At 44.7% G+C, this 17402-nt stretch overlaps 1 protein-coding gene across 16 annotated transcripts in view; it reads left to right on the plus strand.

Moving 5' to 3' along the window:
* The window catches only part of FGGY (FGGY carbohydrate kinase domain containing), a 385020-nt gene that overhangs the window by 348021 nt on the left and 19597 nt on the right, over positions 1-17402 (plus strand). For 13 of the 16 annotated variants that reach the window (XM_053655576.1, XM_053655571.1, XM_053655577.1 and 10 more), the window contains one exon: positions 3506-3688. The exons of the other annotated variants lie outside the window; for them this stretch is intronic. In XM_053655576.1, the coding sequence (XP_053511551.1) occupies positions 3506-3688 (183 nt within the window). The remainder of the gene's footprint in view (positions 1-3505; positions 3689-17402) is intronic. 16 annotated transcript variants of the gene reach the window in all.

The following is a 17402-nucleotide window of genomic DNA, read 5'->3' on the forward strand; positions in this document are numbered from 1 at the left end:
TACCTTCTTGGAATACAGTCACAACCATTTATTCACATAGGCTCACTAGGTGGCTACTCTGTGGCTGCAGGGTTGAGTTGTAACAGACACTGTGTGTCCCACAAACCCTAAAATATTTACTCTGTGGCCCTTTACAGAAAAAAAGATGCCAACTCCTGCTTTAAATAATCCCAGTGTAAAGATGAAGATAAGTCATGGGCATTTTAAGTGACTTAACTGAGGTCACACAGCTGGTAGCAGGTAGAACTAGGATTAGAGCCCAATAGCCTGACTCCAAAACAAGTGCTGTTCACCAGTAGCCTGTGTAGAATACATAGAAAGTGCCGAGCACAGTGCCTGATGTATAGGAGGTGCTTGCCAGGCCTGTTTGATGAGCAGTCCTTCGCATTCCCTCAAGGTGCTCCCTTTTTGTCTCCATTCCCAGGAGCCTATCAGTTCCAACTGCCTTCTCCTTCTCTTCTGTCAGATTATATTTTCCATCCAGCAGACTCCTGGGAAGTTTTGTAGCTATTATCTCAATCCATCCTACAGTTCTATGAAGTTGGTACCACTATCTTCATCTAAAAGATGAAATACCATGCCTGACCCCTGAGCTCCTAGGACTCTCCATTTGGGACCCCTCAGAGGAAATGTGGCTGAGGACTTTGGGAACATTTGTTTCAGCTTAAAACCAACATTAAAGAAAAGCATCTCAGCGGTTGCTCAAGGATTACAATCTAATTGGGAGAGTGAGCCAAAATACTGGAACAACAATCTCAAAGCTGTTTGGAACAGATCGAAAGGGGATGTGAATTCAGACAAGAGAATGGGCTGGGAGTGTGGGGTATGTGGACAGTTTCCTAGAGATGGTTCTGTGTAAGGTGGGCTTTGAACTTGGGACAGGGTTTAGGAAGAAGAAGCTCAGATTTGGGCATCATGAAGTGAGGAAAGGGACCACAGAGAGAAGACAGGACTGAAAATGTCTCAAAGGGACCGGCCAGCAAAGCCCAGGCGACTGTGGCAGTCAGAATGGGTATGGAGTGGGGACATATGCCGCAGGACTTGGAAGGCCACAGAGAGGGGTCTGGGGTGTAGAATAGTAATGCGGTAACACTTGCGTGCAGCATTGCTGACCTATGCCCTGTGTATACATCCTCTCCTTTAACCCTGCCAACTGTTCCATGATGCACATGAACAATGAAGCTCAGATTACAGCCATCAAATATTAATGGAAAAGTTAGGAATATTTCACATGCTTACTTCAACGGTGTAGGGCTTTTGTGTTTGTTACTTTCTTCTGCGAACATATGTGCTTGTGGTTAGGATTTTATAGTGTGCCCGTATAATAGAATTCAAGTCCTTCCTGTAAAATTGTTCCTGCTTGTTCTTATGCTGTTATCTATTATCAATTATTCATGGACTCAGATAGGCAGCACAAGAAATTAGAGTTCTACACCACCTGGACCAGTCTGATCCCTCCCACCACCAGCAATGGGGAACTATGGAATGCTTTTGAGCAGAGGATGCCATGAGGAAAGAAACTGTTCTGTGAACAGGAGGCAGGCTGGATGGGAGCTGGAAGGGACAGGAAGGAGGAGGTAGTGGGAACCTGGAAGTGTGATATGCACTTGTGAGGTGACCTTGGGTTAGGGGCGACTGAAGAGGACATGGCAGAAAGAGATGGGCATGTGTGTGGAGTCAAAGGGCTGTGACCAGCACCGTTTTAGACCTTGCTACGAGACAGCCATTCCTGAGTGACATAGGACTTGGAGTCTGAAGATTTAGGTTCAGGTCATGGTTCCACCACTAAAAATGTGCTGTGTGAAGAAGGAGGGGAAATGGAAGGACGATATACTGGTTCAGTAATACAGCATCTCACGGTGTCTTCCGATTAGCTCTGGGAAGCGGTAATAATAATTACAGATAACATGTAAATCTTCTGTGTGCCAGCACTTTCCATATTCTCTTCTAGCCATTTTCTATACATCATCTCATTTTCTATACAATCTATACAAGATTTCTTAATCTTCATAGAAACCTCATGATATAGGGTACATTTTTATCCCCTTTGTATAGGTAAGGAGACTGAGGCACAGAGAGGTTAAGTAACATTGCTATGGATCACACAGCTGGGGAATAGTGAAATTAAGCTTTGAACCCAGGCAGTTTGGTTCTGAGTCTATACTCTTAGTCACTGTGACACTTCCTCTAAGGTAAGTTTACCCAGAACAGCATTCTGGGGTTAAAGTTACTTCACTCCACCTCTTTCATGTACTTTGACACTCCCATCATAACACCCTGGGGTCAGGGACCTCCCAATGAGAAGGCTTCTTGCCACAGTCTCCTTGGTACTGCCCAAGGCCTGTCTGGAACCTTTGCCTGCTTGCTCCCCAACCTTCACACCCTCAGCCTGGCCTCCTGGCTCCTCTCAGTGCCCTTGGTTCTATCTTCCTGCTCCAGAACCACTCCTCCAGCTCCCCTTCTCTGAATAATTTGCTTTTCCCCTTGGGGCACCTTTACCTTTTTTATTCGAGGTAACACTCCAGCTCAGCACCCAGGGGCCTCCCCTACCGCCAGCGCACATGAGTGGCATCCCCACCAGATTTGTACCGGCTTCTGAGAACAGCACTGGACAGCTTGTTCAGCCACCTTTTCAAGGGCTGGTCTCTGGCAAATGTACCAGCTCCACCTGACCCTGACAGCTGCCAATCCAACCAGATAAGGCTATTCTAGGGAACAGCAAGGAGACTTCTTCACCCTAGTTAGGTCTTTCTTAATGAAAAAAGTTAAAAGTGCCTTTTAAAAAGTGCTCTGAAATACTGCGCGGGATGCTATAGCAGGTAAGGGCATGGTTTCTGAAATCAGAAGGACATAGGCTTAGAGTCTAGTTCTGCCCCTTGTCAGCTGTGTCATCTGAGGAAAATGGCTTAGTCTCAGTTCTTGGCTTGCAAAGAGGAGCTAAAAGAAAGCCAACCTTATCAGATAGTTGTGAAAACTCAGCGAAATGCTGTAGGTAAGCACTGATCACAGCACCTGACCATCTGTAGGTGCTCAGTAAATGGCGGTTATCATCAGCCTTATGTCAAGTATCATTACATAAAGTATCACTCGAAACTCCCTGGAGATACTTCATTCAGACAGTTATTCAACAGGTTTATCAAGAAGCTACTATTTGCCAGATCCATGTTGGGCACAAATATAGGATATATGTTTATTAAAAAAAGCAATTAATGTTAACATTTTATTATAGGTCAGACACAGTTTTAGGCATTTTAGGGACATTATTGCATTTAATATTGACAAGGGCTTTGCAGACAGGCATTACCAAGGTCATTTTACAGATGAAGAAACTGAGATTCAGAGAGGTTAACTCCTCAACAACGTGGCCAGAGATGGAGTGTGGCACCAACCACCCCGAAGTAAACCAAGATATTCTGAGATTAAGTCCCCACTCCTCAGAGTTCTGTGTTTTACTCCCATACTCACTCAATAGCATGCTTTTGTTTAAGTACCTTTCTGCTTAAAGGGAAGTTCATCAAAAAGGGTTGCCGATTTCATCCTCGTTGGTCCACATCTCTGGAAGAGGGGAGCGTTCTTGTGTCTCTCTTACGTGCAGTTGATGAGACTGGTGGGCTGTCCTCGGATGACTGGGGAGTTCAGCATCATCCTTTCATTATGTAGAAATGGAAACAGATGGAGAAGGTGGCAGGTAAGGCACTTACACAGGACTCACCCCAGGCATGCTTTGCAAGTTGTTTTGTTTTGTTTTTGAAACAGGTCCTTGTCATGAGTTTGCTTTTTGGATTTGTGCCTTCTGCCTCCAGGCATTGAAAGCCAAATATGTCCAGGAAAGAAAGGTCCTTCAGTTACTTGAGGTTTTAATTCTGTTTCTACTTTGGTGGTTTGAAACTAATTACAGACTCTGGGTTATGCCTACATGTACAAAATGAAATGAGAGTTTGAGTCGATTACTTTAATAACGAAGAGAGGAAAATCCACTTTTCTTTCCATTATCTAAAGATTTCAGGCATATGAAAGTCTTTTTTCTAAAATTAAATTATGTGAAAAATTGGCCTCAAGCCTTCGTTTCACTTTGCCCATCTAGAAACAGTCTCGGATTTTGTTTCGGAAAGGAGATGACATGTCCTGGACTGCTTCTAGGGGACTAGCAGGTCTCACTGGAACAACTGCAGGCTGAGATTTTGGTGTTAGTACGATAGAATATTTGTATGTGTTTGGGGGAGGATGGTGTTTTATGTATTTCATTTAAATTTTTTAAAAGGCTGCAGTACCTAGAATAAATTTCAAGATGAAGAGTTTCCATTCATCTCATTGATTGATTTACTTATTTATCCTAACTATGGCCAACAAGGCTGGCCTGGCCTGGGGCCCCCTCCCTTTTTGACTTCATTTCCAGCTCTTCTGCCCCTCGCTCAGGCCGCTCTGTCCACCCTGGCCTCTTCTCTCCCTTTCCACGTGCTAAAGACGCTCCCACCTCAGGGCTTCCACACCTACAGTTCCCTCTGCATGGGATCCTCTTCCCCTAAATACAGTACTTACATGGCTCACACCCTCATTCCCGTTAGAGCTCTGCTCAAATGTCATTTCGTCAGAGAAGTGCCATCCCTGGCCACCCTGTACACACTGCCTGCTCCATTCCTATCATTCTTCATCCCCTTTACCCTACTTGATTTTTTTCCCTAGTAGTTATCACCACCTGACGTATGTGTATTTGTGTATATGTACCTGCACTTATGTTATTTAAATAAACTTTATTTTTAGAATGGCATTTTTAATAGAAAATTTGTGAAGATATACAAATAGTTTTCATAAACCCCATACCCAGTTTTCCTTATTATTATCTTACATTAGTGTGGTACATTTGTTATCATTGGTGAGCCAATATCGATGCATTATTATTAACTGAAGTCCATATTTTATTCAGACATCTTTAGTTTTTACTTAGTGTCCTTCATGTGCTCCAGGATCCCATCCAGGATATTAGATTAGATTTGGTCATTGTGTCTCTTTCGGCTCCTCTGGCTCTTAATGACCTTGATAGCTTTGAGGAGCACAGGTTAGAGATTTTGTAGAACATTCCTCAATTGGCATTTTTTCTGTTGTTTTTCTCATGATTAGACTGGAGTTAAAGTTTTTGGGGAACAAGACCACAGAGATAAAGTACCATTCTCATCACAGGTTAGCAAATGTACATTATCAACATAACTTATCACTGTTGATGTTGACCTTGATCACCTGGCTGAAGTAGTGTTAAGTTTCTCATTGTAACATTACGCTGTGTTTTCCTACTTCCCATACCACCTGCAGCCCACATACAAGAAATGGGGGTTACGCTTCACTTCCTTGGGGACAGAGTATCTAAATCAACTTGGAATTCTTCCCCATGGGATATTCATTTTTTTAATCATTTATTTATTTATTTATTTATTTATCCATTCAATCAATCATTTCCTTGTATCAGTGTAGTCTCATAGATGTTTATGTTGTATTTTAGGTTATAATCCAATAATATATTCTGTTGCTTGTTTGTTGCAGTTTTGGCCATTGGGAGCTCCTCAGACGATTCCTTTCTCTCTCTGACATAACCCCATAATTTTGTGGGTTTTTTTTAAATTACTTCCTAGCACTACAAGATGTTTCAGGCTCATCTTATATATTTCCTGCCCCAGTTCTTGAATCAACCACTCTTCCAAGAGCCCTGATTCTTTTTATTGGAGAATGGTATTAGAAACCAAGATCTGGACACTAAGTGTTCTTATTGCTACTGAGCTGTTACGGCTTCGAGGCCCTCCCAGCCAACAGTGCAAACAAATATATGTGTGTATACTAACCTGTACATATACACATATCTATAAATATTTATGTATGTAATCATCAGTTTTTGGTGATTATGCATAAACATTTACATGCAGGTTTTTGTGTAGACATAAGTCTTCATACGAGTTGGTTAAACACCCAGGAACACAGTTGTTGAGTCGTATGGTAAAACTCTGTTTAAGTTTGTTATAAATTGCCAAGCTCTCTCCTAAGTGGCTGTACTATTTTGCATTGCCACCAGAAGGAGAGTTTCTTTTGCTTCACATCCTCAACAGCATTTGGTATCGTCAGTTTTTTTGGATCTCAGCTGTTCTAATTGGTGTGTAATGGTATCTCATTGTTGTTTTAATTTGCAGTTTCTAATGGCAAATGATGTTTAGCATCTTGTTGTATGCTATTTGCCTTCTCTATATCTTCTTTAGTGAAATGCATGTTGGATTTGATTTGATTTAGTAATTTAATATTGAGGATTTTGCATTGATATTCATGAGATATATTTGTTTTTAGATTCCCTTTTTTATAGTGTCTTTATCTGGTTTAGGTATTAGAGAATACTAGCTTCACAGTGAGTTAGGACATCCCTACTTATGTGTTTCTAGAGAAAATAGTAAGTTGGTGTAATTTCTTAAATGTTTTGTAGAATTTACTAAAACCATCTGGGCCTGGCGCTGTGTCTTTTTGGAAGGTTATTAATTATTGATTCAATTTCCATACTAGATAAAGCTCTATTCAGATGATCTGCTTCTCCTTAATGTGAATTATGGTGATTTGCATCTTTTAAAGAAATAATTCATTTTATCTAAGTTATCAAGTGTGTGGGCATAGAATTGCATATAGAATTGTTGCCCATGAAATAAGTAATGATGACCCCTCTCTGATTTCCGATATTAGTAATATGTGTCTTCTCTCCTTTTATCTTGGTTAGCCCGGCTAAAGGGTTGTCAATTGTATTGACCTTTTCAAAGAACCACTTTTGGTTTCATAGATTTTCTCTATTGTTTTCCTGTGTTCAATTTCATCGATTTCTATTTTCTATTATTCCTTTTCTTCTTGTTGTGTCTCCTTTTTCTTGCTTTCTTCTACTTGCTCTAGGCTTAAATTGCTCATCTGTCTCTGGGCTTCCTTAGGAACTCATCTGCAGAAAGAGTCTCTTTCACCTGCAATCCACTATTACTATACTGAAGCCCTGTTAGTGTGGTTTTAAGGTGTGGAAAATGCAAAGCACTCTATAATCTTTTGATTAAATCTTAGCTGTTAGTGTGCCTGTGACCTTCAGGAAAGTTTCTTACCCATTTCCTTCCCTCTGTGGTGAAACATGAAGGCTAGAGGGGGCTGGAGTGGGAGAGATGTCCTCTCCCCGGGTGAGGTTAGGCTCTGGTAACATCTTTTCCCCTTAAGGTCAGGCCTTTGTTACAGAAAACCCTCTGGCATGTCTCACAATGTTCACTGCCCCCCACCACCTCACTAGAGCAAAAAGGGTATGATTCTTGCCTCTTCACAGTGAGAACCTGGTAAGGTCGCTGGAAGTACCACTCATGAAAGTGTGAGCCCCCCAATGAAGACTGTGGCCGCAGAGGTGTCTCAGTCTCCTACAGTGCTAGCCCACATCAAGCCCCCGGCACTTAGCAGAATTGCCACTTAAGTGGCTTCCGCTCTAGGTGAGGCGATCTCAGCCAGATGGTATGGATGCTGTTGTCTCTCCAGGTCTCAGGGCAGTGGTTTCCCTGTAACCTCAGTTCCTCAGAAAATCCAGGAAAAGATCAGTGGTTTTTAGTTAGTTGGTGGTTTTCTTGTTGCAAGAATGGGAGTAATGACTTTTAAACTCTTTACATGTTGGAGCTGTAACTGGAAGTCTCTGTATGAATTCCTTAATGTATTCCCAGATTTTCTTGCAAGGATGTAAACTTATGAAAGCAGGGCTTTGTCTATTTTATTTACTGCTACATCTTAAGCAACTAAAATAGTGTTTGACTTGGAGTGGGTGCTTAATAAGTATTTGTCAAATTAATCAGTTGATAATCACCGAGCACATTGATATACTAGGCATTGCCCTTGGTATGGAGAGTAAGTGAAACTGAAAGAATCGTGTGTCTATAGTTATTACCGTTGTGGGAGAGGGCATGGTGGACACAGGCTTTAAATGGAAGTAACAATGAACTGTGGATTAGAGCATGGGGGTGTCGAAGCATAGAAGACATGCACCTAAACTAGCCCGCGCAGGAGGGAGATCAGGCATTGCCAGAGAAGGGAATCGTCACTGAGCGGAGTTGTAGAGGATGAGTAGCTGCTGGCCTATAGGGAGAGGATGATTTTGGCAAAGGGGACAGCGTAGCCCTGTAAGGTCCATGTTGGATGACGTGCAGCGTGATTTCCTCACCCACCTCGTGTTTAATGCTCCACACAAGGCAGGCACTGGGGACTCATTTCAAAGATCTGAAAGTTTAAGTGACTTGACAAAATGTCACTGATGCTGACTGATGGAACAATGCTGTTCGAGTCCAAAGCCCTTTTTCTTTCTGCAAAAAGATGACTAAAGCGCGACTCAGAGTCTGGCGGAGAAGCCAAACCCATAAACAGATCTTTATGGTACCAGTGCTGCCTTTGAGTTTGCTTCATTGTTGTTTCTCTTTAAGACTGCAGCCCTAGAAGTCATGAGCTGAAATTCAGGGCTGCTTTTCAAATGCCCACAAACCACTGGGGGGAGTTTTGTCAAAGAAGGCGGGAAAGAAAAATAAATGTGGGCTTCTGCTCTTTAAACTTCAGCCCAGTGAGGCTGACTTCCCGGAACGCTTCGGGCCGCTTCAAAGGCCCATTGTGGAAAGTCTCCAGATGTGCGTGGAAAACCTCACGGGGGAGCTTCCCAGTGAAGAGGCCTTTTAAGCTTGAACTGAGATGAAGGAAGTTGACGTGATGAATCCTACCAGGTGGCCTGTTTTCTGAAGGAGCCCAGATTCCACCATAACCTTAAGAAGGCCGGGGGTGGGGGAAATTAGCCAGTTCGGATTCCTTTGTCTAATACTGCATCTTCTTTGATTGCAGAAAGTAGGGGTCTTTGTTGCTGGAGCAAGGGGTGGGAGGTGGGGCACATTCACTGAATGATATATCTACCTGTAAATGGTTAGTGACAGTCTGGTCCTTCCTCCACCACTTCTTGTGAGGGCTTGAGAGGGGTTTCAGGATTGGAAAAAGTCAAGGCCCTGAGTGACTCTTGCCACATCCTACAGTGATGCTGCTAAGTGTTCTGAGAAGCAGCATTCTCAGGATTTTTGCTCTGAGACTCTGACCTGAATCTGTGCTTAAGCTGTCTGCCCAGTGCCCCAGCTGTCTTGGATTTGAGACCCCATCTTCTTGCTAGACACCGTGAAGTCAGAGACCGAGTTTAAATCCCGGCTCTCTGGTCAGCTGCGTCATCTTGAACAGAGTAACTTCAACTGGGCTGACCCTCAGTTCCTCGTCTGTAAAATGGGGGTGACCTGAGGCTTGGTAGGGGAATGAATTGCTGAGTTGGCACACACCATGGGCCCAGCACAGTGGCTGGCACAGAGTAAGTGTTCAGTTTGTTTTCACCCCCATATCCTTCAATCCAGTCATGCGGGGAGGCAGGGGCTGCCCCATTTTGGCCTTTGAAAGTTCCTCTGTAGCTTTTTAAATCCTGTCCCTGCAGTGTCCACATGCACATAGCTAAGTATTTTGAGATCACAGTGTACTTAGGGGAAAGTCCTTTGGGCTACAGCTAAAATTAGACCTCTCTTTTGCTCCCCTGTTTACCACCCTCCTTCTTATTTTAACTAATTAGAGGCATTGACACTAAGAAACACTTGAGAAAAACGGGGAGAACAGCTGGGCGTTGTTCTACATACCAGCAGCTGCTCCCTGTCAGCATGCAGACAGGGAGCAGGGTGATCCTGAGTCGAGGTGGGGAAGCAAGAAGAAGCAGGGATGCCAGGGTCTGTCTGCAGCTTGGCAAAGGGAACGGGGTTGGGGACTTATCACTGTGTCCTTCACCTTCTGCTGAAAGGGGCAGGGTGGGAGGACGGAGAGAGCAATGGAAACAGGGAAAGAGAGGTAATGGGAAGGAGGGCTTTAAGAAGTTTAGTGGCTGGTTAGTTACGTAATTGGTTACTTCATACAAACTATTACTCCCACCCAGCCCACTACAGTATTTGTTCTCCCAACTGGCCGCGTGCTCCGGGCCTGCTTGCTCTCCCACCGGAACTGGAGGGGGCCTGGGGAAAGCGCCAGTTCCACCCCCTAAAACTCCTGCAGTGGGTTCCCACCCTTGCATTTAGGAAAGATTCTAGAACCCAACACAGAGCCCCCGAGGGTCTGGATGTGCCCTCATGTTCATTTCCTTCACTGGTCTTTCTTTCCTGGAGTCAGATTAGCCTGAGTCTTATCTGGGTTCCTGTACCTTCCAGCTGTTCGAATTTGGGAAGTTACTTCATTTCTCTGAGCCTCCTTTTTGTCTGAAAACTGGGGGCAAAAGCAGTAATTCATTCACAGAATTAATGTGAGGATTTAATGAATAAATAGTTTTTAGGTCTGTAGAATACTGACTGGTACATAGTAACTGCTCAGTAAGTTTTATCTATTGTTATTATTATAATTATTTCCATTATTCCCTTAGCTCTAAAGCTGCCCCTCCATCCCATGCACCAACTTCTTATTTACCTAAGTCCTCTTCTTCCTTCATTCATGAGCTTAAATGACACTCCTTAAAAGAAGTATTCCCAGATGCCTTCAATCTAAGCTAGTGTTCCTCACATAATATGCTGTAGCCCTTTGTACTCCCAGTCCACAGTACTTAGTGCAATGCATCAACATAGATGTTTTTGTGAATGTTTGTTTACTGTCTCTCTATTAAGTTCTGAGTTTCCCAAGAGTGGGAACCGTGCTGATTTTGTTTACCAGTTCCTGTTAGAAACTAAGGTCATGATTAGCACATAGTAGATGTTCAATAAATGTATGTGAATGGAGGGAAGAGGAAGGAAGGAAAGGTGGAGGCAGGAGAGAGGGATGGGGAAAGGAAGGGAAGACTACTGGGGAAAGTCGGCATTGGTCCTGCCTGTCACAGGAACCCATCGGGTAAAGACAGGATTGAGTCTTTACAGGCGCTTTTTCCAGATGCCAGCAACCTGAGAAGACGGCAGGTTAGGTACTCTCAAAAACCATCTTCACTTCTCATCTCAGGCAGGCCTTTTTTCTAGGGAAGAGGACAGAGTGTGCAGGGGCTTGGGAAAAGGTTAACCAGATAAGAGTTGCAGTCCCGTGGCAGTTTTCCTTTCTTTGTCTGCTGGTATTTCTTTGTCTGCTGGTCATGCATTCCAGTTCCTGGAAAAAACAGCTTCCCGAGTGCATTAATCATATAAGCCTATCAACTATGACTGAAGCTAAAAGCTTTAACTCTTGAGTTCCCTATAATTTGGAGCAAGGAAAAATACCGTGATTCTCAGACTATAAGACAGACGTACTCCCCCCCCCCCCCCCCAATTCACACAGCCTCTCCCCTGGATGTTGGCTTCGAGCCTGAGGACTGATCTCACTTTGCCCTGTCTCTCAGGAGACCTATCACAGGTTAGGCCACCCAGAAAGGTTGCCTGGAACACGATTCTCATTTTTAGGAAAAAAATACAAAAATATGTTTTGAAGGATAAAAGAGGACGACATGAGACAGTACAATATCAAGAATGTTTTACTAAGGATTACAGTGTTGTATAACAAGTGGGTTTGAAGTGGCCTGCTGTGGAGCTGCCAATTCCAGGGCTTAGTTTTAATGAACATGTAAACCAACATGCTCCCATTTCAAAATAAAAACAACATCCCAGGTCATAGAGATGTTTGCAGAGATACTTTTTATCTAGCAGTTTAGAATCAAGCCAAAAACAACAGAGATTTCCCTTCCTCAGGAACACACTGAGCTGTTTTGCATCTAGATCTCAATCTAGAATTGCACCGTCCTAAAGATAATCCAGAATTATGATGAAGTATAAGTAGTTTCTAGCCCTAGGCAAATTCGGTGCCTATCAGTTCTCAAAATATTAGTCCCAAGAGGGACGTCTCCTCTTCCTGAGAATAGATTCCCTAAGGAGGAAGAGTGAGGTGCCCTGAAGTTCAGAGCTACACTAAGACCCGTGTTCTTCACACCTAGGAGAGAACTTCCTGGGCTGCCCTGAGGAGGGAGAAGAATCTAGCTCATTATCACAGCTTCCTCTCTGTAGGGCCTGGGCCCTTCCACGCTCAAGGAAAACTTCATGGAGGTAGCATTTTAAGTTGACCACTTACTCATCTTTCATTCACCAAATACTGGGTGAGCACCGTCAGCCTGCTAAGCACTGAATGTCAACATGAACTGTAGACACAGCCCCTAACCTCATAGAGTTGATGTTCCAATGGGAAGAAAAAAACCCAGACAATAGAAAAATAATCTCACATATAACCAATACTTATTATCAGGGCTTAACAGGGAGGTGTGATGGAAGTATTTGGATGGGATTCAAGATCTGTAAAATGTGAAGAGTAATCCTACCTTCCAGAGTGGTTAAGCCAGTGGCTTAGGAGGGGTGGGAGATATATTGGTGGGAGAGGTTTGCCCTGGAAAGGAGATTTTACCACCAACATATTGCAAATGCATGTGATAATGAAAAGCACATGGACGTTTTTGCTGGTCTGAAGAGAATTAGATTTTAATTCTCTGCAGACAGTACCCCTTGCCCCCATCACCCTCACCTTGTGTGAACAGCTCCCACCCTCTGCCCCTTGGTATACCACTCAGTTAAGTAAATGGATTTTACTTCCTGGCCTTGAATCCCGGATCTCCCACCCTGAATCCTGAGTGATCTTAGGCAAGTTCCTTAATTTCTCTTCACCTCTTCTTTCCCCTGGGAAATGGAGGTAATAACAATAATATCCATCTTTTGCAGTTGCTGGGGATATTTGTAAGGTGGCATGTGTACTCTTGCTATGGTGCCAAACATTTAGGGTACCAAAAACGTTAGCCATTGTTACCGATGTGTGCTTAACGAGTGATGAGGATTTTAATTTCCATTTCTGTCTTTTCCCCAAGGGTGGGAGTAAAACCTGGTCCTGGAGCAGGAATATGGTGGGGATGAGTGACAGTGGGAAGTGGAAGAAATTTCCTTCCAGTTTCTGATTTAAATAGGCCTCCCCATCTCCACTGCAGACTTGAAAAGCTGCCAAGCACCCCTTGAATTACCTGTGCACACCCTGCACACATTTCCTCAGTGGAGCCCCCACCCCAGACACCCCCACGTCAAAGCTTATGTGGTGGTTCCAGGCGCCATAGTTTCTTGCTCCAAGACATCCCTGCACAAAGGTCCTAGTGGTTTTCCACGGCCTCATGCTGCTTTCTTGACACACATTTTCACGTCCTTCCATCTCCTCCTCACCACCTTAAGGAAGTGGAGAGGCCTCTGTGGAAAGCTGCAAGGCACACACTCTGTGGTGGGTGTCCAGAGTTCGCATTTGAACTTCCAGGTTGTCCAAGTTTCTGCTGCTTTAAAAAGGAAAAAAAAAGTTCCTTCACATCTTAGGTGTAAGTGCCAGATCTTGTAGCACTTATAAGGACAACTCCATTTCTTACTGAATAATGGAGCTTAAAACCCACATGACTGGCTGAGGTAAGCTTCGGCCGGTTTGTGCAGAATCCCTGCAACATGTTTCCCTCAGTGTTCTTAGCTGGTAGCTATTGTCCTCTAGACAGGAGGACAGCAGGCTGAGGCTCTGCCTCTCCTGCTACCCACTGACCCTGAAGAAACACTTTCAGATCTGAGGAAGCTAGCTCTATGCAAAGAGCCCCAGGTACCAGTCCTCACTCTGCCTCTACCCAAGAGGGTCACATGCCTCAGCCATGAAAACTGAAAGTTCTTTAGTGTTTCGGACCACTTTCTCCCTCTCCCCCACCGAGCATCACCGAAGCCTCCTGAGCACCTGCCATATCTGTGCGCACCTCCCTCATCCACCAGCGCCATCCTAGTCTTCTTCCCCTGTGCCTCTGCTCCTGGCCCCTGTCATGCTGAATGTGGCAGAGCAGCCAGGTGGTGGCACCTCTGGCTGCCCAGTGCCCTGGGAAAGGAATGGCAGGTCTGCGTGCTGCGCCCCCTGCCTGCCTCTCATCTCTGTCTTATCCACACACCTGCCCTCAGTCTGTTCCAACCTTCTGGCCTTCTCATTCCTCAAATGCATCATTTTCCCTTCTCCCATGGGGTTCCCTCTGCTGGATATGTTCGCACTCCTTCTGAATGTCAGCTAAGCCATAACATAACATACAGGCTGCATACATGCATGCATGCACACATATACATACCATAATACCACAAATGACATGAGACAGTGCAGGCTCAGGGATGCCAAGACCCTCCCTTGCCTTGGTTCTTGGAAACAGCGTGTTGGGGGGGGCGAGGACCCCCATCTCTCAGATGCTGACTACTCTTCCACAGAAGAGCAGTCAAAGGAAAAAAAGGGTCCAACCGGACAGCTGTCTGCAGCCACCCTTGTCACGCTGCCCTTCTCAACCTTCCAAGCAGTGAGGGGCTAGGGGGAGGCCATGGGCAAGATCATTTCTCATTTGGGCCTTGCTTCTAACCTTGCACAATATTTCTTGATTATCTGGCAGAGATTAATTTGATTTATGCAAATAAAGTAGCAAAGCTTTCCTGCCCAAGCTACCAAACACAGCCTCACTTCTTTGACCATATCCAAAAACATTCTCTGAAAGAATTTTTGTCCTTCGGTGTCTCACTCTCCCAGGAACAGATGATGCAGAGGGAGGGGGAGAGAGGGAGGGAAGAAGAGAGAGAGCCCCTCAGGGCGATTTGAGGACATTCCCCAGAAGTGCCCCACTCACTCTCCCCCACCCTCTACATGTCCCCGGCCCCCTAAGAGTCCTCTACTGACCAGCTCTCCATTTTCCCCCTACCCTTCTTAAGCTCCTGAGAAAGAGCTGCAGCCTGGGAGATCTGAGTCCCGAGTCTCGCCCTAGCTTTGATGTGAACTTTGTGATCTTCTTTGAGTATTTTCACTTTTGTGATTTTGTGATCTTCTTTGAGTATTTTCACTTTTCTGCTCTGAGGCATTCTCAGCTCTGTCCCATTTACCACCAAATCCACTGTACTCAGAGGTAACCAAATTGAAGAGCACTTGCTTTATGCAAGATACCTGGTTAGAAATGAAGGGTTACTTAGGCACTCAGCATCCCTACAAGGCAGATATCACTCCCGTTTTACAGAGAAGGAAGACTCAGGAAAGTTGACACAGTCGCTGAGGACCACAGGCTGCTAAAATAACAGGCAGGTTCCAGGCCTAGTCCTTCTGTCTCTGGTGCTCACAAGCCTTCACACTAAACTGACCCCCGGGTGTGCTATAGAAAAGAAATCAAGATAGCTTTACAAAACAAGAAGCTCTCACCCTCTTTCACTCACGTATTATGCAGAAGTTGGGATGCCTTTCTTGGATATCTCCCCATACACACGTCTACACAGGGGTTGAGGGGAGGGAAGACAGGTGTTGGGACCTCTCGTACCGATCTCTTTAAGAGCCAGAAACCCTGCACCAGAGGCAGAGGAGGAAACGAGAAAGCAGGTGCAGTGAGACTCTCGGGTGTCAGAGCAAATCTAACCCCACCCTCTGGGTTTGTGATGAGTAAACTGAGGACCAGAGTGGACATAGAAGTTGTCTGAATTCACACCATGTACAAATGGAGAGAAGGGCCCAGAACCCAGGTCTCTTCCATAGAATCACCCAAATCAACTGAACCTCCTCTGTTCAGAAAGAAGAACCTTAATTTTGCACCATCTAAAAGCCATACCGAGCTATGCTAAATGTAATGGGCATTGCAAGAACTTTCTCATGGAAACTCCCAGCTGAGCACACAAAGCAGCGGGCCTCCAAGGAACAGTGTAAGGATTGTCTGAAGGGCTCTGTGCTGGTGAGATTACAAAAAAATCATAATATATGAATAAATGAACATATGGAAGAAATCAGCAAAACCCTCTCCTCCTTCCCATATGTAAACTCCGCCTTCGCTTAAAGTCATTAAGCAAACACAGATGCAGCCAAACCAGGCACCAGATGGCAAAGGAGAGTTGAAATAAAAGGTAAAAAGATCTGTCCGTGTTTATTCAAAACTGGAACAAAAGCCATGATCCAAAATGTCTCGGTTTCCACAGAATGGTCACCTAGGGTCACCAGCGCCCAAAAGTGACCAAAACATAACAACCAAATAATCATGGCTGGGCAACTGTAGGAAAACCACTTCTGTCCTCTGCGATTGGAGTACAGTGTCAGAAGAAAGTGGTAATTCTGGGAAATGAAAGCAGTGCTTCAATCAAAAGGAACAGAGAGTGTCGGGAGAGTGGAAGGAATCAGCTTTTGCAGAGCACTTACACATGCCAGGAGCTTCGCATCCTTGGGCTCATTTCATCCTTACAACTCCCCTGTAGGTATTGGCCAATTTTATAAAAGAGGAAATGTCATCAGTAGCCCAAGAGAGATTAGGTGCCAAGGCCACACCACAGGAATTCAACCTAGCTATTTCCAATGCTCCCTGTGCACTGTTCCCAGCTTTGCAACTCGGACTTATAATCTTTTATCCTGTTGTGAGACCATGGAATATTTGACACAGAAAACATGGTCCCTAAAAGATTCCGTTCAGCCCATAATCACTGAGCATTTGCCATACGCCAAGCCTCTGGGAACGACCAGAGGTTACATATACCTACCAGGCACACAGGAAGAGTCACATGGCACCCTCTCTCCTTTCTGCTCATCCCACGAGGTGTAAGAAAGAAGGTGACCTGACCAAGTGCTGCCTAGAGGGGAGAGCAGGGCACACGTGGAGTAGGGAATGGAGTGTGCTTGAGAACTGAGTGCACTTTTATCTCACAATAGACCCCCTTCCAAGTTCCTCATCCACGTTTTTGCTTGCACATGTGGGAAGGGCATCTCGAATGAAAATGCCCAAAGGCATCCTTACTTTTCAGCATTCGTGAGTTTATGTTTGGGAGTAGAAATTCCAATAATGCTTCCGTTTCAACTAAAAGCCAAAATGAACATTAAAATATGACCCCCTCCTCCCAATTCAATCAAACCGCTTATTTACTTGCAGATGGAACAGTGGACACAACATGCTTTCAGGGTACACGGGCCTGTCTCCTAATTCCACCACTAACTAACCTTGTTGCCTGGGGCAAGCCTCGTAACTGCTCTGAGTCTCAGTTTCCTTGATGTACTTCGAAGGGCGTTGTGAGACTTTTTCCTCTCCTCGAATCCCTCTGTCTCTAGCCACATGGCCTGTTTCCACATGGCGGTTTTATTTTTTTTCCCATTCCTCTCATCTTACCCCAATCCAGGATGAGTCCAGCTCTCTGCCTTACTTATGCCTGCCTGCAGGCCACTGCACATTGTAAGAAAACACTACAACCATAAGGCAGGCTTCTATCATCGTGTATTGTCATCAGACAAGCTCCCTTTTCCTCTGGCTACTAGTTGGGTTTGGCCAGTGAGAGGCATCAGCAGGAGCCAGGAGGAGAGAAGGAAGATCATTGTTTCCCCAGCTCCCTTCTTGCTGA

The sequence above is a fragment of the Artibeus jamaicensis genome, unplaced genomic scaffold (assembly GCF_021234435.1).
Source record: "Artibeus jamaicensis isolate MK-2021 breed Jamaican fruit bat unplaced genomic scaffold, CSHL_Jam_final scaffold_1019, whole genome shotgun sequence".
In the NCBI taxonomy this organism is placed as follows: Eukaryota; Metazoa; Chordata; class Mammalia; order Chiroptera; family Phyllostomidae; genus Artibeus; species Artibeus jamaicensis.